The 23,570-nt window shown below is 38.9% G+C and overlaps 1 protein-coding gene across 1 annotated transcript in view; it reads left to right on the top strand.

The window, feature by feature from the left end:
- HDAC9 (histone deacetylase 9) overlaps positions 1-23,570 on the top strand; it is an 820,804-nt gene that overhangs the window by 783,711 nt on the left and 13,523 nt on the right. The window contains exon 25 of the mRNA XM_045827591.1: positions 2,276-2,360. Coding sequence (XP_045683547.1) covers positions 2,276-2,360 — 85 coding nt within the window. The remainder of the gene's footprint in view (positions 1-2,275; positions 2,361-23,570) is intronic.

Below are 23,570 nucleotides of genomic sequence, written 5' to 3'. Positions count from 1 at the left end.
AGTGCTTATAATTGTGAATGATTAAATCGACAAACTCTTGAAAAGACAACTGAATTCTGTGGTCCCTCTGTAAAGGTTTTAATTTCTGAAAGCAGACTGACTCTAAATGCTGCTCACCCTCTTGCCAACTGAGATATTACCCCTTCACTTTCTCTCCAGAGCTACCCAAGAAAAAATAAAGAACCTACATTGAGAATTTTCTGAATTCAGCTCTGTCTGTGTGTATACCCTCAAAATGAAACAGATTGGGGCAATTTACTGAAGGTTAAATCCTCTAAATGACATTTACCTAAAACATGCTGGGAAATGGTTTGGGAGACAAATTATCAATGTAATTGCCTTAATTCTCTAGGTTGCTTTTATAAGTAGACACAACTTTATCGAATCTAACTGATGATTCCAAATTGGAGGTTTAGGGTTGTTTGTATTTTTACTCTCAACACCCTGAATCACGTTTACTGTCTACATAACTCAAGTCTTATAAATAGACCACAGATTTTAGTGAAAGAGTTCCAGCAGTGAGGTTTTTACGTTAATGATCTCTCTGTAACTTTCTTTCTAGTATCCAGCATCTTTGAATTTGTCAGCCTTTTACCCTCAAATCACGGGAAAGTTTTGTGAAGAACTACTAAGTATGCTGATAGCACCTTGTGGTTTTATTCTTCAATATTTGAACATCAAGTGATGTTTCAAAATATTTTATTAATAAAACCCACCTGATTTCTATTAAAAATATTCTCTGCGATCTGGGACAGAAGTGAAAGGAAAGATTATTTATGTGGAAGGTAGCTCAACCCTGCCTAAGTCTTGAGTAAGAGTTTTCCAAGTAACCTGCCATCGTGATTCAGTAGTTTCTCTGAGTTAAGAGGTTGTTATGAGGGTAACATATTCTTAAAGGCACTGTCTGAAATACCAGGTTTTTTAAAAATGATTTTAACAAGTTTTAAGGTTTTAAGATCGCAGACCCTTTCACTGAACACTGTGCTGTTTTCTTTTCCTGTCCTCAAACTGTATTGCAAATAAACCTTTTGATGTTGTAAAGGTTTTTCTTTGTCAACTAAGAAAAACACTCTGGAAAGTTATATTTAGAGAATTTACCCCTGTATAAATATCCCTGAGCTAGTCTGTTATCCTATGGCATCTGGAAGAAAGGTGCTATTGTCTTAGATGCCGTGAGTGAAGTATAGAATAATCAATTCAGAAAGACCCCGGGGGGAAGATTCACTCACAGATGCTTTGGAAACTTGGAATCCCTGAGTGTTTTCATTTTTTCAACAGACCAAGGGACATAGTGAGTTCCCACTTCAGTACCACGTCTAATGGTGTTGCTTCCTGTTCATGCCACGTGATGGTTTGACCATCCCTTTGTATTTGAGACTACTACCTTTAAATGTTCTAAGAAAACATTTTTTGTTAATCCCTTCATTACTATTACTTTCCTCGCTTTCTGGGTCCCTGTAGCTAGACGGCTATTCTGTTTGTAAGCACTCTGATGTGCAGTTTCTGCCACGGCACACCAAGCCACTTCACAAAGGTATTCTTTCCCAAGGATGCATCATCAGAATTAGTTCTGCCAAAGCAGCCCACAAATTGTTTAAAGCTCCTCTTCATTTCTTGCAAACTGCTGCATGCTGAGCTTCTCTGTGAAAAACCAGTGTAATTCCAGAAGATCATGATAGATTTGCAAGAAAGGAATTTGTCCGGGGGAAGCTAAAATGTAGTTATTTTACATTGGGTTTTATTTGAACATTTACTCTACCACTTTACGAGTATTCCCTAGCATTTGAATAAGGGCAGCTGTGTCTCACCGTTTCCTACTGTGAAGTGCCCCAGAGTACAAGGTGCTTAGATGGAAAAACACCACAGAATGTGGGTAATAGACTGCCCCCTGTCTGTCTACCACCCCTTCCCCGAGGTTTCCTTTGCAGAGCCCACCTGCATGTACAGACGTGATGGAATTTGGTTTGTGAGGAACCTACAAAAATTACACAAATAACTCCAATTTTTAATGAATAATACACAGACATGCACCTGCTTCAGGGACTTCGTAGATTAGTCTGGTGACCAATAGAAAAGCCTTTTGGAATTCAGTTATAAGCCTGCAAAAGAGAAAATAAAACTGGCTACATTTTTAGAACTGAAATCAGCAAAATGTTAACTAGTTCTTGGAGCAAGGTTTGTTTTTTTTTAAGGTTGTTTCCATTTTCTTTGCTTCTGTCAGACTTACTGTAAAGTCATAGTATTCTGCTGACGTTATTACCTGTTATTCTTGCAGCTGGAGCCACTTGCAGAAGATACTCTCCACCAAACCCCGAACATGAATGCCGTTATTTCTTTACAGAAGATCATTGAAATTCAAAGTATGTGTTAAATTATTTTTTAATTTGTAATCAGATAGAATCAAGTAAATTTATGCTGAGAATTTGAGCATATGAACAGTATGTTTGAGTTTTTCAAATATGAAAAACATATTTAGAGTTATTATAATTTGCACATATTATATATTCATACCTAAATGTGTTATTGCCTGGCTCCTAATATGGCAGTCGCATCTTATATTGTTAATGTAACTCAAAGGCTCTAGATTTAGAATCCTGCTTTTTCTCATATTTTCCAAGTACTTGGATTTTTTCCATGACTACCACCAAGCACTCACCCAGAACATTCAAATTAGTATAGAAACTGCAACTACTGTCCAGTTGCAACTAAGGTAAGTTATTTTCTAATGAGGTTGGAATTCAGAAATCATTTACTGGTTTTAAGTTTGGCAGGAGAGCAGAAGTTAATGAGAAAGTCTCACTATTAGAAAATCCAACTAAACAAAGCAGGGAAAGTCAGAGACTTTATTACTATGCAGCTCCCTTCACATTGCCATTTCTTTTCAAGAGTTATACTTTTTAGGTGATAACATGTGTGAGCTCACACATGCATGTGCTCACACACACACACACACAGGTCAACAAAAGTTAGCATGAAGAAGAAAACCAAAGGGCAAAATTAAGTGTGAAGGAGGATCCAGAAAACCCTTGACTTTGCTACTATCCTGTGAAAACACTTTTTAAACATCACTGAAGAAGCCGCCTCCCAGCTATCTCTCTGAGTCCTTGCCTTTGCTAGTTCAGTAGTGATTTGGAGATATGAGTGGATTGGGATTCTATATCATCCACTCATAGAATGCTGTGCCTATTTACAAATCATGCCATACAGAAACTGGAAGTAATTTCTCACCTTACCTAATTTCACTCATGCCTGGATTGAGGACCACAGGTACCCAATAAATATTTATTGACTGTATTTCATACCTTTCATAGTTTATTCAACTATGAATTTCAAGGATTTTCCAAGTACAACCTTGGCTGTGTGGCTCAGTTGGTTGGAAGTTGTTTTGTTCACTGAAAGGTTGCTGGTTCCATCCCTGGTCAAGGCACATGCGGGGTTGATCCCCAGGTAGAACATGTACGGGTGGCAACCACTCTTCTCTTCACTCTTTCTCTATCACATTGATCTCTCTCTCTCTCTCTCTCCCCCAAAATCAATCAATAATTTTTTTAAAAACTTAAGAAAAAAGATTTTTAAAGCACAGAATAATAAACATTCAAATAATAGGAACCAAAGCCTCTAAGAAAAGGCTCGGATAAAGAAACTGAGAAAGATGAAAAATGAAAGGCTGGGAGAAGGTTTCAAAAGCTTGAGTACCAAATCCATTCACTGTATGTCTAATTATCACTGAGAGTGGACTCAGAGGCTCTATAATATAGTGTTCCAGAGAGCGAGGAGAGGAATCCTCAGGTGACAGCCTTCTCATATTCACCCACATTCAATCCAATGCCCCCTTCAGGTCATCCATCAGGTAGTATAGACATAGCCAGTTTTTATACATATTACTCTCATTTGTTCTGAGCATTCTTTTGCTATTACTGACCCAGATGATCAAAGGTTATTGCTCCTCTGCAAAGCCTCATCTTATCACTTTCAATAAGCATTCCTGAGTACTTATTACATGTTGATACATGATAACTCGATCGAGGTATCAAGGCACAGAGGTTATGAAAAGAAATAAGGCAGACTTCCTGGCATCAAGGAGTTCACAGCCCAGCAAGTGAGAGACACAGCAATAGATCATTCCAGTGCAGGATTCCAAGGCGCACTGAGATCATGAAGGAGGAGCAGTCCCTTTCTTAAGCCTCCTTCTGCTGGGATGAGAGGTACTGCAGAGTGAGGAAGGTTCAAGAAAGGTTCAAGGAAGACTTCTTGGCAGAGATACGGCTGGAGCTTGGTCCTAAAGACTGAACAGGATTTTGGTCAGATGAAGAAAGAGTGACTGTTTTGAAAGAAATAACAGAAGCCAAGGCCTTCATTTTCATCTAGGTGTGATAAATCATAATGAATTCATCATATATCTTTAGAAGCTCTATTGTTGCCTTTTGGATTGGATATAATTTCCTAAAATGATTTTTTCCTTTCATCACTGACATTTTCAAGTGTCTTGTGCAGTCTGCACTAGCCAAACAAACATGTTTGACTCTTGAAAAGAATTAAATTTGCTATCAAAACCCACTGTAGAGAATTCTGCCACTATGGATTCTGAAGCTCTGCCTTCTGCTCCAAAATTTCATACCACCCAACACGGACCCCTTCCCCCATTCAAAAATCTGTTTCCTCCTCAACTCCTGTTGAGGATTCTATCCAGTGCTTGCTAATTGAATACTTTTACAAACTGTCATCTCTGACACGTGGATGTTAATTAGTGGTATTTTCCTGTTATTTGAGTTTTTGTGACGGTTTCAGTCCATTTAGTTGTGGCTCCTTAATTAGATGATGGCCATCGGGAGGACAGGAATCATGTCTTCTCACGCCAGCATATACCTGTAGGGCAGGGTGGCAGTGGGAGGTTTGAAGGGCATGAGAGTCTGGGAATTCAGAATAGGCAGATTGTAGTAGGAAGGATTTGAATAACTCTTCAAGGCTCTCAGGAACCTAAGGTCACATCAAAGGGAGCTTTTGAAGGACCCCTCCTTTCAAGGATGTGTGATGTTGTGGGGCATCAGGGATTCATGGTGTAGGTAAGTACTGTTGTTTCTACTCGGCGCACCCTCCTCACCTCTACCCAAAAGAAGCCCAGATTTACTCACAAATCCTTCCACCAGATACCATGCAGCTCAGGGGAAGATGAACGTATGCCAGACTCCAGGGGAGCTGTTCTTAGTCTAAGGCTAATCTAGTCAGTGAGTAACACTGACCAGACAGATTAAGCGACGACTTAACCGCAGTTGGTTAAGGAACGGGTCCATGACCCAACTGTGGCCAGAAAGACTCGAGGCTCACTTCATGGATGGTCGACCTCTGCAGTCACACGAGCTCCACACTTAGAAGGGCTCTTACACGTGGCTTAATGCTGTTGCTGATGCTGCCTTGAAATTCCTACTAAGTTTTGAACACAGGGACTGTATTTTCATATTTGCACTGGGCCCCACAAATTATGTAGCCAATTCTGATGACAATCAAGGCTCTGGTGATACAAAAAAAATATTTCCAAGAAAAACTGATAGCATCACCACAAGGTGAACTCAAATTGTGACCGAGAAGGAACTGAATGGTAGGTTGAAATTGCAAAGCGAAAGACAAACACAAGATGACAGTGATATCCCGCCATTTAGGATATGGGGTGAAAGTCGGTACAGAGGAAGTGGTTTGATGCTGTGGCTTTGACCACTGTGTGATACATTTTTATGTGGTTCTACTGAATTGTGTCTCTTTGGGGCTGCTCCTCCAGGCTAAAGACACAGGAAAGGGCTGTGTAAGGCCCATAGAGCAATGAAATACAATGGGTACTTCAGCGTAGCAAACTTCATAATGGCTTGAATGATGGGCCCTTGGGTAAGCAAACAATCCGGATTTCTTTACAGAATATAAAATTGCACTTTTACTTTTATTTTCTCTATTTTATAACCCACTGTTCCATTTCAAGCGTTCCTGTAGAACTCCAGGATGTTGACTGGGCTCCCTCGACCCTCTTTGGTGGGAAAAGTAGCTAGGACAGACTATATAATTTGTGTTTCCCAGTGCGAAATGAAAATGTGTTAGTGCTTCCTCCTTAAAAAAATTGTTAATAATCTCATGAAGGTGACAGCAGAGCATTGAGACAAGCATGGGGGCCCTTCTGAGCACAGGGCCCTTTGGGACTGTATAGGTAGCCTGTTCATGAAGACGGCCTTAAAGGTAGCCATTGTTCAACAGGAGACCCTCCTCTCCCCATATGTCTCTGAGCGTCACACAGGTGCCTCCTTTTAACTTGAGGAGGTGTTTGAATTTCAGCCCACCTCCTAGCCCAGGTTCTGAAGGATTCTTTTGTGCTACAGTTGGGACTACAGTATCAGAAAACTATGCCGATGTCGAGAAGTCGGCCTTGCAGCATGTGGGAAACATTCAGGCGAGTTCCTAGATAGCCTTGTCCCAAGGCAGACAGCAAGGTGCTGACAGCCTGTATGGGAATTTCCCTTTGAGAGCTGAGCCCCCCAGCTGAGGGTATGCAGGTGCTGGAGGCCGTGATTAGCATTGGCCCTCTGCCTGGCCACATGGATGTGAGTCTTTTGCAGCAGGATCATCCCTGTTGTCCTGTCCTTGTTTATGTTACTCATTTAGCTGAGCAGAGAAGATCCTACAAGGCACAAACAGCAAGGCAAACATTTCTCCTGACAGGTAAAGTGTCTGGCTGCATCTCAGGATGGTGGGTGTATACAAAGATCAGCCCCAGTTGAGATGAGACAGTTTTCTGCTTTGTCCCTATTAAGTTTTCAAGACTTAACTCAGATATTATCTATTGTGAACCCATCTCTGAACCCCCGTTCATCTCTGTTCTAGATTAGGTACAGTTCCTATGTGTTTTCATGGCAGAGATTCTTTGATTTTTGTTTTGGTTTTAATTTTGTAAAATTAGAGTTTACATTCATTATTATTATTACTTTCAAGATACTTTGTTTTTAATTGTCATACCCTTTGTATGGTGTCCAGCACATGGTGGGTGCTCTGCAGATGGAATGAATCAGTCTGTCTGTCAATATTTGCCACACTTTTTTTCTAAAGCCAAGACTGATATTGTAACGGACCTAAGGCAGTTACACTCCTCGGCTCACCCATGCAGAATGGTAGATTAAAAAGTGGGCAAAATTTGTGAGAGCCCGTTTCTTCCCTCCTTCACAACCCACAGGGGTGAATACTTTCTAAGTTAGGAAGAACATGAATTATTTGTGAGGTCCCTTTCCATGGCAGAGCTTGGAGGTGGCAATGCTCAGAGCTGAATCTAGTAGTTGGTTGGCTGGCTGTAATCACTCACAGGTGATGCCTGGCAGGACTCAGCCCAGAGTGGGGAAAAGGGCCTTCATGTCCACGTTTCCCTTCCTGAAACCCACCCTCACAACATGCAAAGTCCACGGAAATCTTCCCCTTTTTGATATGACTTGGTGAGAAGCAGGGCTCCCACATGCCATTTTTCACACCAGTGCTGGCCCATCATAACATTTTCACTGATCTTTAGAGGGGAAGAACCATGAAGTAAGTTTTCTATAAAACTCCACTTATTTAGTTTGAAATACTATAATTTTAAGTCCTATAAACATATAATGAGTGATATTGATATTGATCTGTGAAACCCCAAAATACCAAAACCACAAGTATGGAGCCATGGTTTCCTTTTATTTATTTAAATGTTTCAGTAAGAGGAGTACTTCTTTGAAGTGTCAACCGATTTTTGTAGATTTCCTGCATGATAATAGCGATAATCAGAGTATCTTGTGATTTGTGGATCAAGAAAATGTGCGCACTCAAGGATGTGAGAATGCTTTTAGAATTTCCCTGCAACCCTCCAGTGGTTTGCCTCTGGGAAGCTGAAAAACACTAGTGTCAAGGATTTTAAAGTGATTTGAATTCCAGTATAACCCTGCCCTCCACTCATCGACCTCGTGACAATGAGCAAGCCACAGAACATTTCCGAGGAATTTCAAAAGGAATAGCAGGGCATATCACCATACTACTGTTCTAAGTTGGTGCTACTGTAGCAACAAAATGGTAAATTAGAAACTGAATTATGAAAGAATAGTGAGAAAGTTCTTCCTTTACTCCCACCTTTATCTTTTTCCCACTCTAGGGATCCTCCCTTTGTTCAGTGGATTGGGTCTCCTCAGAATTCCTTATTATGCCAACCATAATGAAATAGTGACCCAGGCTAGAATGAGAAAGGGACAGTCTTCACAATGTCACTGTACGTTCATGTCAGGCTTGTCCTGCATGGATTGAAACACAACATTGATATCGCCTCTATCTGAAACTTGCCATTGTGCTTATTGTCTCTCTATTTCTTTAAACACATACATACAGTATTCTTTAGGGCAATGACAAGTGAATCTATGTCCTCTGTTATCCAGCTTTTGAAGCCAGTAGGAAAAGGGGTATGATTTTCCTCACTGCAGGAGAGTGTACCTTGGTGACCATGAGTTATCCACAAAGTGCGGAGCACACCCTTTCGTGCATTCTAGAGAAAGAGAAATGAGGTCAAGTTTTCTCTGGGAGATCAGAGGCAAGTGTGACGCCTACTTCTTAGCAGAACTGGCTTAAGTTATGTTTTGCATATGTGTCATTGAGGGAATGACTTCCTCCTCCTCCTCCATCTTTTGTTATTGTTATTCTTTCTCCTTCTCTTTCTCCTCTTCCTTCTGCCCCACCTCCTCCTCCTTCTCATTTTTTTTTCTTTTCTCCACATCTCATTAATGTAACATGATAATACTTTCTGTTCTGGAAATTATCCTTAGAATTAACAACTGATCCTAGAGAAGATCAAAGAAATGTGAATATTGTTGATTTCATTTCTACTCTGTTTCAGTGAGAGATAACCAGTTGGGAAACTAAAACACAAACACTATTGATGCTATGTTAGAGTGGATGATCAGAGTAGGTGCTGTTTAGTTCTCTTGGTAATGAAGAGATCTGGATGGAAATTAATGGGAAAAAAAGCTATTAAAGTAAGATGAGACTTGCTCTAAAGGTGACAACTGTCTTTTTATGTAAAATGCTATTCTCAGCCATCCCTAATCATTACTACAATACTCTCTGCCTGCTCCCTTTCCGGGGAGAATGGGCATTTACATCAGACAATCCAGGCGAGAATCCAGATTGTTCCTAAGCTGAAAGGAATTTGTATACATCTCTTGTTGTGGGGAAATGGTCCAATATTTTGGCCTCATGGGGATATGTGTACAGTTCAAAGGATTGTTTTCCGAGGTTGCAACATGCACTGCATAAATCATCTCACAAACTTTAACAGCGTCTTGATTCCACACCCAAATGCTAATCCACACTCAATTTTTCCTTTCCCTTTCCATCCCCTCCTGTTTCATTTTAATCATCTATCTTTTTCTGCTTCCCCCCCTCCTCTATCTCCATTCTATTGAGAAGAACAAGAAATACCCACAATGGAGGAAAGAGGCTTTTAACTCATGAGGATTTGAGGCTTCATTTCAAGCAGGGAAGAACTGCATTTCAAAGATCTTTATGCCTACAGTAAGGACGGGAGATTCATCAAGGCTGATTGTTGCATGTGACCAGTTTAACTCAGAAGTAGAAGTGGCGTAGTATTGTAATTAATGGGCATGGAAATCATTGGTGATTTGCAGGATTCAGGCTTGGACAGCTGGGTAGATGGTAGTATGATCTGCTCTGAGAAGGAACAGTGGAGGAAGAACAGGTTTGAAAGGGAAGTTGCCGAATAATAGACTTAGGAAAAAGAAACTCCCCTGAAGATTGAAAGTTTGGTGCGGGGAGGGGGAGAAGACATCATCCTAAATACCTGTTTTTCACTGCCCTGAAGTTCTGGAGGGACACTGGATGACGTGATGCACACAACGCAAACCCTGGAAGTTGTTGGCAAATAATAATTATTGAATGCCTTCAATGTGCTAGGCACTGTTCTAAGTGCTCTTGTTAATATAAAATTAACTCATTTAATCCTCTCAGCAACCTGGGAGGTAGATACTATTTTTGTTCCCATTTCTCAGCCAGGAAAACTGAGGCACATCTACATTAACTAACTCACCGAAGGTTACACAGTGGACAAAGGCAAGAGCACACAGCGAGCAGTCTAGCTCTAGTCTTAGCCATTATGTTACAATCCCTGACAAATAAATCTCTTCCTTTTGAAAATACTGTGTACACTTTTCCCATTTCTTCCCAAAGGGATATGTTTATTTTAAAAATTCAATTCTTACTGAAGATTTGGAGTTTTGGAAGTTCTAGTCACCTGAGGGGTAGCCACAGCCAGTTTTGGAGGGGCAGTGCCAAATTACAAGGAGCCGTGGAGCTATGAATCCATTTTGGAGCTCCTTATAAACTTGCAAAATACATCTAATCACAAAAAAATGCAAGGATTGGCAGAATTTCAAATCCCTGCCCTGCTGAGTTTAAAGCCCTGACTGTTGTCAGGTGTGAGCTGCTATTTGTCATAGATTCTTTGGCTTTAGACAGAGGCCTTGACGTTGCAGCCCTGGGCCAGGCAGGTCCTCACTGAGGAAAAGCAGTGTTAGACGTTTTCCCACTATTAACCCCGCCAGCCCTTCTTGTATCAGAGCCAGGTCAAAGCTGTTCACATGGCTTTTCAAAAGTTGATTGTGCACTTCTAATTAACCATTCTCTTGAAATGTTGAAACTCTGATTGTTTTTTGGTGGAGCCCTAGTACTAGAATGTACCAGAATAAAAAGGGAAATCTGCATAGAGATGTAACGTGTCTGGATTTAAAAAAAAAAACCATCTGCATCTGTAACTATGAATTTTCTTTCACTCATGTTTCTACTAAGACAAAACTAATCAAACCAAGAGAATAAGCAAAACTATGCATTGCATGTTTCCAGGACTTAACACTCTTCAAGGAATGCTTTGTGATTATATACTAAATACCAGTACGAGCCTCTCATATGCATGCAATACCATTTACTGATACAGGGCATGTGAGAAGGTCAGGTTTGGGGAATGATCATTTGCTGGGTCATATTCATATATATATTCATTGAAATATATATATATATATATTCATCCTGTAATCCTCATACAACTAACAGTACATAATTAGCTTCCTCATCTTGTTCATCAGTAAACTGAGGCTTAACAAGTTTAGGTTGTTTGTTGAAGGTCTTTCAACTGGTAAGCAGTAGAACCAAGATTCGAACCCTGATCTAACTGTGCTATAAGCCCTCTTTCTTTCTATTGAAGCATGTGACCTTCCTGTTCCCACCTTATCTCACATACAAAAACATAGTCCCACCAGCCTTCCTATTTATTCCCCAGTATCCCAGGGTAGACACTAGAACAGACCATTTCTAAAACATAATAGATTTCTGTGTATATTAAAGCAGACTATTTTAATACATTACTGGACTTGCTATAATATAAGAGAATGGGAGAGAAAAAGAAAACATAAGCTGAAATTTAAGAGGGGGTAGTAAGCAGTAGGTAACATAAAAAAAGCAGAGTGTACCTGGAATAGATAATGGTATCAGAGCTATCACATGCTCAAGAAACCCTTGGTCTGTATCAAAGGTGGGGATATGAGTCTGATAGGCTCTAAAGATGAGTAAATTGGTCCACTCCCAGATTCTAGAGGAAGCAGATGCAATTTCTCTCTGGAGGAAATATCCCTAATTTAGATCCTCAGTATGCACAGAGATTAAGCTCAACGATATGAGCTCAGATAAATAAATACATACATATTTAAGTAAATGAATCAGGTCAAATACACAAGAACACAAGCCACTAGGGAAAGTCAGCAGAAAGGAGAAACAAGAAATAATAAGCTTTATATGTGGGGTTAAAATGGTGGAAGGGCACTATTTTTAAGTAAAGATAATAGACTAAAAATACTCAATTGCTTTCACTCTTCCAGGAAACTCCAAGAAAATACAATAATAACACAGTGGCTTTATTTGTTTTGTTTTGTTTTTATGACATACACTTAGAGAGATAAGGCATGAAGAAGGAAATAATAGGAACCTGGAGAGCAGATGACCATCTGTTACTGTCTCAGCAGACGTGAAAAATATGAATCCTGAGACAGGGCTGGCAGCCATATCTCTGCCAGAAGGAGATACAGCAGACCCATGCATATGCCATGGAATCGTTCACCCACACACCTAAGGCTTTTTGTGTTGTTTCATTGATTTTAATTGATCGTTTCTTCTAATTCATTATCCACTTCCTTTCTTGACTTTTTAGTCTGTCCAGCTTAGAACGACTAACACTTAAATTGATTTATCCTTCCACTTTTCATTGTGCCTTCAAAACCTTGCTCTTCTGTTTGTCTAATAAAGTCTCAACCCTGAGTTTATTCTACAAAGAGCTTTCTCCAACACTGGACATACATGAGCAGGCCTGCTCAAGACTGTCGTGAATCATGGCAACTTGGCCTCCTATAAACTTCTGACCACCAAACTCAAATGGACCCACTGCAATCCGTCTGTAATCCCACTGTAATCCATTTCTTAGCCAATTTACTCTGCCTCCATCCAACTCCTCTTTCAAACCTCACTCTCCTCAAACCTCCACTGGGCTCACCTTCCTCCTTAATCTCAGCAACAAATCTTGTGAGTGTAGCTGCCAAACTGCTTCCTTTGAACGTTTATTCCCATCAACGTTAAAATACCCAACAATCTCACCCATCTTAAAAACGAACTCCAGTGACCTCCCCCCTTTTCCAGCTTACCACCTTGTTGCTCTTCAGCTCTTTAGGAACAAATTCTTGAAAAATGTTTCTATCTAGTTATCTCAATTCCTTCATATCCAAATCTCTATCAGAACCAGTCTAGTCTGGTTGTGCTCTCACTTGGGATTACCAGTGTCTTCTCTGCTGCCAGCCTGAAAAGGGATTTTATCAGACTTTATTTTTGAAATAGTTTAGATTTGGAGAAAAGTTGCAGATGTAATACAGGGATCTTATATAACCTTCACCCAGCTCCCCCTAATATTGATATCTTGTATAATCATGGCATAATTACAGAAACTAAGAAAATAACAGTAATACAATACTCTTGATTGAATGTAGACTTCCTTTGGATTCCACCATGTTTTCCGATTTCCTCATTCTGTTCCAGAGTTCAGTCTATGATGGACACGTGGCATTTAGTTGTCATGTCTCTGTCTTCTCCCATCTGTGACAGTTCCTCGGTCTTTATGATTTTGACTCTTTTGTAAAGCACTGCTCAAAAACATCTTGAAGAACATTTCTCAGCTTAGGTTTTTCTGCTGTTCCTTTGTGATTACGTCTTTTGCAAGATTACCGCCACAGATATATAGCCCCCTTCTTATTACATCAGGTCTGTAGTATATAATGTCAGCATATCTTATTACTGGTGTAATCAATCTGGATCACATGATTAAAGAAATTGCCAGTATTATGTTATAATGTTTCCCTTGGGAATTAATCTATATCTTGGGAAGATAATTTGAGATCATGCAAGTATCCTGTTCGCCCTCCAACTTTTGCTCACTAACATCAGCAGCCACTGGTGGATCTTGCCTGCCAAAAGTATTACTCTGATGTTCCAGGGCTGATGTTCTATTTTCCTTACTCCTTCTACACTTATTACTTACAAATAATCTGTAATATAGAGCTGTTCTTCATCTTCCATTCTTTATTTTATTCATTATATAGTCATGCCATCATGTACTCCTGGGTATTTATTTTATGGGTTAGAATCCAGTCCTGCCATCATTGTGTTGCTCAGATTGTCCCCACTCTGGCCATTCAGAGTTCCTTCAGATGGACACCTGTGTCCTTTAGACATGGCTTCATCCTTCTACAAACACTTATTCTCTGGTTCCTCAGAAAGTTTCAAGTTCACTTTGGTTCTACCTGTATTCATCTGGGTTCTCCAGAGAAAAAGAATATATATGGTAAAGCAGTAGTTTGTGTAGTTATCAAGGCTAAGATGATAAGATCTGCAGTCAGCAAGCTGGAGACTCAGAAGAATGGATGATATAGTTCTAGTCCAAGTTCAAAGACCTTCAAACCAAAAGAACCAGTGCTATAAGTCCTAGTCTGAGTCCGAAGGCTGGAGGTGATTGATGTCCCAGCTTGGAGACAGTCAGAGAGAGAAAACTCTTTTCGTTCAGCCTTTTATTTTCTGCAAGCCTTCAACTGATAGGAGGAGGCCCACTTGCCTTGGGGAGGGTGATCTGCTTTACTCAGTCTACTGATTCCATGCTCATCTCATTCAGAATCCCCTCGCAAAGACACTCAGAATGCTATTTAACCAAATATCTGGGCACTCTTGCTCAGTCAAGGTGACACATAAAATTAGCCATCACAAGTCCACCTCTGGTCCACTTAACATCATATACATCTCTTTAAATCATACTTAATCTTCAATTAAAGACAATAACAAGGCAATAGTCCATGATGCCTAACATGTTACAACTGTCCTCAGTACAACTAAAAAACAAAAAACGAAATCACTAAGCCCTTCCCCAGAAGAGGAGGTAAAGCTCTGAGTGATGTTTATTCTTCTCCTCAATGTCCCATAACTTAAATACTATGATGTAAAATTAATAATACTTAAATACTATGATATAAAGTTAGTGCATGTTATGTTACATGATAAGGGAGGAAGGGATAGAGGAAAGCAAATATTTGCATATCAATATATTCACGACAAAATAAGAAGGAAATACTCATGACAGTTAGAGTGCTTGTTACTGTGACTAGTCATGTGATCACAGCTGGTATTCGTAAGTGCCCATCCACTTTAATCCACTCTGTATTCCTTTTGCCTTCAACAAGCACCCCAGCTACTCATGTTACTCATGTTCTTTACCTGATGGAGTGACTCAAACCTTCATTCCTGAAAGGCAATGGCTGCCTAGATTGGGTGGTTGTAGTTTTCCATTGACCTTAATACCAGGGCATGGTAGTACGAAGAGATGACTAAGGGATCACTTGTATTCCACATATGGTCTTCCTTACCTCCATTGGGAAGAAGCAGCCCAATTTTGCCTTGGTTTTCAGGATCAGTCATCCCTACAAGCACAGAACTCCTTCCTTTGCCTTTTGATTCAGAGTCATGAGGAATACAAAGTGCCAGGGTGACCATCTTAACTTCCAGTTCAATGGAATCATTGCCGTATGTCCTGGTAGATGCTTTCTTCCCTTTGGAACTAAGACGTTTAGGCTAGCAGAGCATAAAGTCACCAGAACGGTAAGCAAAAATTTTTGCTAGTTGATCACTAGGTATAATAGATGCCACTTTCATTTCCACCCCTTGGTTCTGTGGATGTGGGTGAAACAGCACCATATATTGGATCCTGGTCTATATCAAATCCATCCTCTGGGGAACCTTGCCTGAAAGATATTACCACCTGGATTGCATGAAAACCCATTCTTCTAAAGGACATTCTACAATTCTATCAACCCAGCCACCTCAGCTCTGCTGTCCGTTAGGTAACCCACCTTGCCTTAGGCAGTGGAGTGCAGCCACTCGGCTTCTGCCACCTTGGGATCCAGTCACTTCCATTGCATTTAGGTTCCCCAATTCAGCAACCACAGTTCCCACTGTAAGCCATCGTCTACAGAAATGAGCAGCCACAGGCTCTTCAAAAACACCAGGGCTTTGCTCACAGAGTTATTTCTCATAGCCACAGTGAAAGGCACGTCTTCTGGGCCCTCCTAGAGTGAATCAGTCAGCCTTAAATGACAAGCTTACTTTAATATTCCAATCATCCTAAGTCTTTGAGTCCTTTTGTTTTCATTGAACCCAGGTGGGTCTGATATTTCTAAATCACTCACCTTTCAGTCCATGTTTCAGCCAATCAAACCAATCAGCTGTTAGAGCCCCTCATAGTTCCCCTTGCTGCAACATTAAATGCAGAATCTCTGCTAAGTGAGCTGAGCCTGTCATCCTCTGCCTAAATCCTTTTCACACCATGTATTCTCTCACTAAGGGTGCAATATGGGTTAAGTTATTTTTAACGCTCTTCAGTTTTCTCATCTGAAAAATAAGGAAAATGAAAGAATCTATCTCATAGGTAGTTTTGGAATTCTATGAAATTGCATGCAAACACACATTATCATAGGCACTCAATAACTATTTCTTGTCATTTTATTTATTGTTGTTTTTGACTCAGAACATAGCTTCATAATCATCTCTACATGATAACTCTAAAAATTTATATTGTCAGCTCAGACCACAGATCTGAGTCCAGATGATTATTCAAGTTCTAGCTCAGCATCTTTGCCTTGATATCACAAAGGCACATCTAATCAGCGTGCCCAAAGCCATTGTCATTATCTTTGCTCAAACCTCTTTTGGGTTTCCTGATTCAGGTAGGTGGCACCCCACCCTTCCAGTTTGGCTAGACAGGAAGGTAGCAATTATTCTTCATGTTGTTCTTTACAATGCTGTCCACTTATAGTCCATTAGCCCATTTTGGTGTTTTTTTGTACTCTTTAAACATTTCATTCATTCATCTATTTATTTCTGTTCCTATGACCACTGTCCCAAATCAGGCTTCTATAATGTTTCTCCTGGACTATTTCTGTATCCTACAGTGGTCTACCCATTTCCACTCTAGCTTTCTCCAATTCAGTCTCTAAATTGATGCCAGAGTGATATTTTACTAAATAAGGCATGCTAGCCTATGTACTCAATTGCTTTAAATCAGAGGTTTGCAAGGATTTTCTGTACAACATTAGATAGTAAATATATATGTCCTTGTGTTTCAACTGTTTATTCCATTGCAGCAAGGAAGAAGCTATAGCCAATGTGTAATGAGCATAGTTGTGTTTCAATAAAATTTTATTTACAAAAACAGGGTGTGAGAACAATTTGGTTTCTAAAAAATGAAAAATCTGAAACAACTGGATGAAATGTTGAAATAACAGACCTCAGCCAAGACACTGACCATATTTCTGCAGGGAGAGGGCATAAGGGGACTAAATGGTAATGGGAAAAATACAATACAGATACAATTTTCCAAAAAGCTAAATTTCTGGTCTGAGAAGTGGAGGAAAAAATATTCAACATTGCTGCCACTTGGTGCAGCAGACAGGAGTGCTGTAGTCCCAGCTGTGACATGCGTGAAGCCACCAAGCTGCCAGGAGGTGGGGTTGTGGGAAACACAGGGAACCAGAGGTCAGGTATGGATAAAATATGTTCGAGAAATAGGGGCAGCAGTCCTGCACACAATGTATATACTCTGAATCTTTTCTACAGAAGTTGTCGATTATTTCACATCCCAACTCCACAGCTACTTATTTTAGTGGTTAATTGCATATTTTAATTTTGCTACCAACACATCGGTGGAAATGTGCTCAAAAGCAAATGTGCATGTTAAAAGATTCAGTGCTCAATTGTTGTTTCCCAGGATAAGTTGGTAATTAACATATAACTTGCATAAAACGTTTGTCAATATTCATCATTCAACTTGAGACATAGTGATACCGTGAGTAACATGAATACTGAAGATGCATGCTATGGAATCAGTGGCAGCATTTACTTTAAAATTTATTAATTATTCAAAATAAAACAAAAATAGAAAATGAGACCAAGGGAGATAATTGAACAACTGCAATTGCATGAAGTGCATTTGAGTATCATTCTATGAAGCCTGGCTTCTTGTTTGGATAAAATCCCTATGCTTCTAAATTTTTAAATGTATATTTAAGTTTTCTTAAGTTAAATGCACCTTTAAGTTTTCTTTTTCAAGCTCCAAAGTGAGTTAATAATTGTTATTGTTAATTAACAATTAACAATATTCAAGCTCCAAAGTGAGTTAATAATTGTTATTGTTAATTTCTCTAGAGGAATATTTTGGTTACATGAGACAATGTCCTCAGATACTTCAAATAGAAAAATCAAATCTAATAATGGTTTTTATATTTTTTACTCATGGAATCAAGGAAAGCTTTGTAAATACATTTGCCAAAAACAAAACATAGGGCATTATTGTGAGTACTGTTGTAAATAACAGTTGAAAACTTAACATTGACAATGAAATCACTTTATTCTATGCAAATTTAAACTTTTGGGGAGCACAGCTTATTTATAAAGAACAGAAATGTGTTTGGTATTAACTATGGAGTACATGAAACTTGTACATTTTATAACTTCATAAAAATTAAAAATTTAATAATATTTACTTTATACTTCCTAAAAAATGTAAAAGAGTTTTTGAAGACATAATGGAAAAGGGATTATAAATTTGATGGAAACTTGCAAATCCACATATCCGTGAAACTCAATGAATGTCCAGCAGAATAAACAGGAATAAAATCACACTGGGGAACATCATAATGAACTCTAAAAGAAACCAGAGGGAATAGAAAATCATATTACACACAAGGAAACAAAGATAGAGATGATAACCTAAAGATAAGAAATCTTCTGAATCTCAAAAGTATTAAGTTATGTGAAAGAAGCCAGATATTAAAGACTACATGGTTCCATTTACGTGAAACTCTAGAAAAGGCAAAAGTACAGAGGAAGAATTTCAGTGACTGTTAAGGGCCAAGATGGAGAGTAAAGTTGACTCCAAAGAGCCAAAAGGAACTCTCTGTGGTGAAAAAAGTATTATATGTTTTGATTGTTATAGAGGTTTTATGACTGTACACATTTGTCAACATGCATCATAACCTGCCCTCAAAGTGGGTAAATTTTACTGACTATAAACTATACCGCAATGAAGCTGATAAGAAGTAGAAATGAAAAAAGCAAAATTTCAGTTTTTGAAGGTTTTGAAGCTTTGTAACAGTGTTATGAAAATTGATCCCTAAGAAAACAAAATAATAAATGAATAAATTAAAGGATAAAAAAACATGCACCAGGTTTGATTTTGAAAATCTGTATAACTGGATTTTCAAACATGTCTGTTTGTTTATAGAATCACTGATAAAACAATTCTCTAGCTAGATACATTTATATTCTGTTCTGGAATGGAGCGAAATTGAGAAGTCATATGATTTTCTGCAGCATCTAAATTCAGTAAATAAAATGTCGAAGAGTCATAAATGGAGAAAATGTTTTTGAAAAGTTTGGCTTATATAAAATATTTGCCAAAGAAAGGTATTCTGAAAAGACAGAAAAGACAGTAGTCATGAAAATGTTTGGTATGAAATAGTTACTCGTTTCAATAGGTTAATAATTACAGTGAAAATATTCTGCCTGTAGCAGAAATTATCCTGAGCTTACCAGGTAGCACTGCCTTGTAGAGAATATTTGTCAACCAAAATACTATAGTCTCTTGAGAAGAGTAAATTAAAGATGCCACAATTTCAAATTTTTTAACCATTAAATCCCACTATGAAGAAGATTGCAGGCAAATTTGTGAAAGAGTCTAAAATATTTAGACCACTTAAAAGCAAAAAAACACTTTTTCATAAAAATACCAACAATATTCTATCAGTGAGAGAGATGGCCACAAAACTAATATATGTGACTATTTGCCAATAATTGTAATTCTGCCTATGTTATTTTCTAATGTTAAGATTATATAAAGAAGATGCTTATTGTGCTATGCATGCATTATGCTTTTTTGAAATTTTTAGAATGAATTTTAGTTGTGAAAATAATTTTTGAATATGATAATTTATAAATCCACTGGTAATAATTAGTTGACCAGTAAATGAAAATTGCATAACATATAATTTTTATTTTTAGCCCCATTTTAATGTCAAAATTGCCCCAATTTGGATGAAAAAGAACCTGGTCACTCTATCTATGCTCCATTTTTCTTTTTTCTTTTTAATTATCTTATTGTTGTTCAAGTACAATTGTCTACATTTAACCCCCACCACTCCCCCCCACCCCAGCCATCCCCAGCTTATTCCCCTGCTTCCAACCCCGTTGGTTTTGTCCATGTGTCCTTTATAGTTGTTCCTGAAAACCCTCCCCACCATTGCCCCCGATTATCCCCTCCCACCTCCCCTCTGGTTACTGTCAGTTTGTTCTTAATTTCAGTGTCTCTGGTTATACTTTACTTTTCAATGCGTCTTTATTTTTTCATACATACAATGTTTTGAATCCCAGTAAAATCCTCCATGTGGCCCCATAAACTGCATCTTTAAAAAGTATTAAGAAGGTCTGAGTTCTAGAAAATTCATGATTTGAGGCCCCTTGTAAATCCCAGGTGTTAATAATTTTTCAAGGTTGAAGGGGACAGGAAGAGATTTAGGTCAGTATCAGCTTCTCCTGTGAGAACACAGTGTGTAATGGTGAAAGGCAACATCATTCAAATGGGAAGAACAAATCTGAGAAGTGATTCTGAAGATCCTAAAATGATGATTGAAGTGGGAGGTGCTGGGGTCAGGAAGTTTTGAAAGCGTCCATGGGCTTGGGTTGCAAAACCTCTTGCTAGATGGGTTATTTCCAACACAGACCTTCCTGTGTCAGCAACTACCTATTTTTCCAAATTGTGCATTCCCAAGAGCACTCTGGTATATACCGAAGTCTGACTCTCCAGTACCTGCAAGAGACCCTCTCATGACTCCCATCTGGTTCGGTGAGCACTCCACCCATGGCCTCCATCTCTAACTCTTGACTTTCTGCACTCCATTACCTTGCTTTTACCTTTATTTTAGATTCATTCTTTGTTTTACCTTTAGCAGACAAAACAAAAATGCAGAATAATGAAGGCTGAATAGTCCAAAAGAAAAAAAAAGTGCTGAAAAGTGAGAAGCTTTACATAGCGGGAAAAATGAATAAGGGTAGAGGATGTGACCACAGACGGAGTGTGTGCATCCGGGTTCAATGGAAAGCTCTCTTTGGCCAGCTTTCTTGCCCTAGGAGAGCAAGCCAGTGGTAGCTGGCTACTAATATTTTACTTTACAAATAGCAGCTCCAGAAAACTCTATTAATATAACCTTGGTTCATTTCTCTTATGTGCTAATGTGCATATTATTCCCATGCCAACAGATACGATTTTCTTGCACAGGTTTGTGAAAGGAGGAAAAAGAAAAACCCTACCCATCATGTGAAAATATAACCCACAGGGTTTGAATTTTCTGCATATTTCAGTCTGTGCTATACATACTTTAATTATTCTACATTACAAAAAGAGATAGTGGTCTATAAATGCATTATTAATGTAGAATATTTCCCTTGTTTTTATAGGCTTTGCCAAAGGCCATATTGAATTTTAAGTTTTGGGTTATTTCTGAGTCAGGAACCTCATACACATTTGGATAAAAGCCAAACTTCTAACATTTATTCTTAACTTAGCAGAATATTTTATACATGTTATTTGGAAAGGCCTCAGCCATTTAAGATATTTCGTACTACTTACACAGAAAGACTAAACTTTGAAGGATCAGTGTCAGTTATTCTGCTGAAAGATTGTTATTAATGATTCACATCTTCTGTCCTGATTGTGTTTGTGGGGTAAAGATGTTTGTTTTTTCTATAACCAAGAGCTCTCTTCTTGAAGAAAAAGTACAATGCTTGAAAATTAAAGCCCTTGGTTATCCTAGGTGTGCCATATTATCTAAAAGTAAGTGTTTGCTGACCTCTTTAAGGGTTCATAGGCTCACAGAAGGGGAAGATTTTCTACCATAATAAATTTATTCTAATGTCCAGAAGTGGAACATAATATGAGATCAGAAGCACCACGATCGCTGAGAGTGGAACAGAAAGAGACCTTATCACCACACCCATGCCTGTCACTTTATAAACGTGGAGATTGTGCCGCAGAGTGATTGAATGATTTCTCTGGGACTAGCCCAGTGTCTCCAATCTGGAAATCATGACTTTTAGCTCAGGGCTCCATTTTCAGTGGACTTCTTATTCGTACTCATAAATGAGTTAGCACTTGTCTCCAGTTTTACACTAGCTTTGTCAGTGACTTATGCCTGGTAACCAGGTCTTGCAAAAGTATAAAGATAGGAGAAAGGAAGAGTAGAAAAAATTAGTCTCAACATGGTTGTCTCAGTTGCTGCAATAAACTCATGCCATTAAACCAATAAAAGGTGGATCGACTAAGTCATGTATCTAAGGAACAAGGGTAACGTGTCATTACCAAAGATGATTTCCTTGTAAAGAATATATATATAATTCTTTTGCACTGTGTATTAGGAGGAGAGTAGGGGAGAACTAACTAAAGACAGACAACAGACTGCAGAGAAATAGATGTTTTGGAATCAAGCAGTCCAAATTGAGGGTTTGAGCTTCTCTGCTTGCTAGCCATGTAACCTTAGAAATAATTACCTAACATTGCCTACACAGTCATGAGGAGTAATGAAATTGTAAATTATAAATGTGCAAACACCTGGCACAGTCCTTGACAATATATGTTCATAATATGAATATATACTCATATTCATATTATGATATGAATATAAATAATATGTCAATATATAGTCAATATGTATATGTTTCCAAAGCTCAATAACAGTTATTTCTCTTTCCTGTAGTGTTTACAACATCACTTAACTGATAAGCCAACAGCTACCTATTGTTCCAGAGGTCCCGTATGAGTCATTCCAGAGAGCAAGGAAAGCATGTCCACCAGCATTGACAGCCTTGTGAATATCACGAGCTAAAATAATGTTTAATAGCAACATTTTCTGAAACTCCTTACAACTGAGTGCACTTATAGATAGAGCCCAGCATTTCCAGCTAGGGCAAGATTAAAGTGACATAGTGATCTAGAGAAGTTAGGGCCTTGTAGTGGAACTGTCGTTTCAGGGTCACCCTCCAAAGTTGAGAGAGGTGGGAGGGGCACTCATGGACAACAGTGCGGTGATTGCTGGGGGCAGGGGGTTATGAGGGGACTAAATGGTAATGGAAAAAATATAATAAAGATGATATATTTAAAAGAGAAGAATAAGTCAAGATACATTCCCATTGCCCAGCTCCCAAACCTCTTTTAGTCCATCTCCTCATTTCTATTCTGTCACTTCCTCTTAATTGAGAAATCACCATTTCCCCCTGGACATTTGCCAAGATGTACAACTGGTTTTTTGCTACCACTTCCCTCACCTTCCCATCCATCGTTCATGACCTCTCCAGGGGTACCTTTTACAGACTTTAACCCGATGCCCTGTGTGTTCTGCTTAGCATGGCCTTCACACCCACACGTTGAAGTCCAGTATCATTGGCATGTTATTGAAGATGGCGTGTTAATCAGCCCATGCCTATCCCAGCAGTATCATTCATCACATCCAGACGTTTCCTGTGTTCCAGTTGTGCCTAGCGGGGGGCTTTGCACCCCAATAAACTATAGGAATTCAAGTTTCCACACATTTGTATACACTGTTTCCTTTTCCAGGGATACCTCACCATCAGCACCTCCCTCTGTTTCAGCTTCACTAACTTCTGATGGTCTTTCAAATACTCACTCAAGTGTTATTTTTTCTGGCAAGTCTTCTCTCACCTTCCTGCCATCATAAGTATATGTTCTACTTGTTTCCTCTCAGGAACACATGGGCCTTCTCTATACAGAATTGTCATTGTTTGTTAACTAAAAGTGCTGTCTCAACTAGACCATGGGTTTCTTGATGCCAGGGAAGCACCCTTGTGTCCTCCACATCTGGGACAAGCTTAGCTCT

The sequence above is a fragment of the Phyllostomus hastatus genome, unplaced genomic scaffold (genome assembly GCF_019186645.2).
Source record: "Phyllostomus hastatus isolate PE091 unplaced genomic scaffold, TTU_PhHast_1.1 phas_scaffold_78, whole genome shotgun sequence".
In the NCBI taxonomy this organism is placed as follows: domain Eukaryota; kingdom Metazoa; phylum Chordata; class Mammalia; order Chiroptera; family Phyllostomidae; genus Phyllostomus; species Phyllostomus hastatus.
This window is presented reverse-complemented; position numbering and strand designations above follow the sequence as displayed.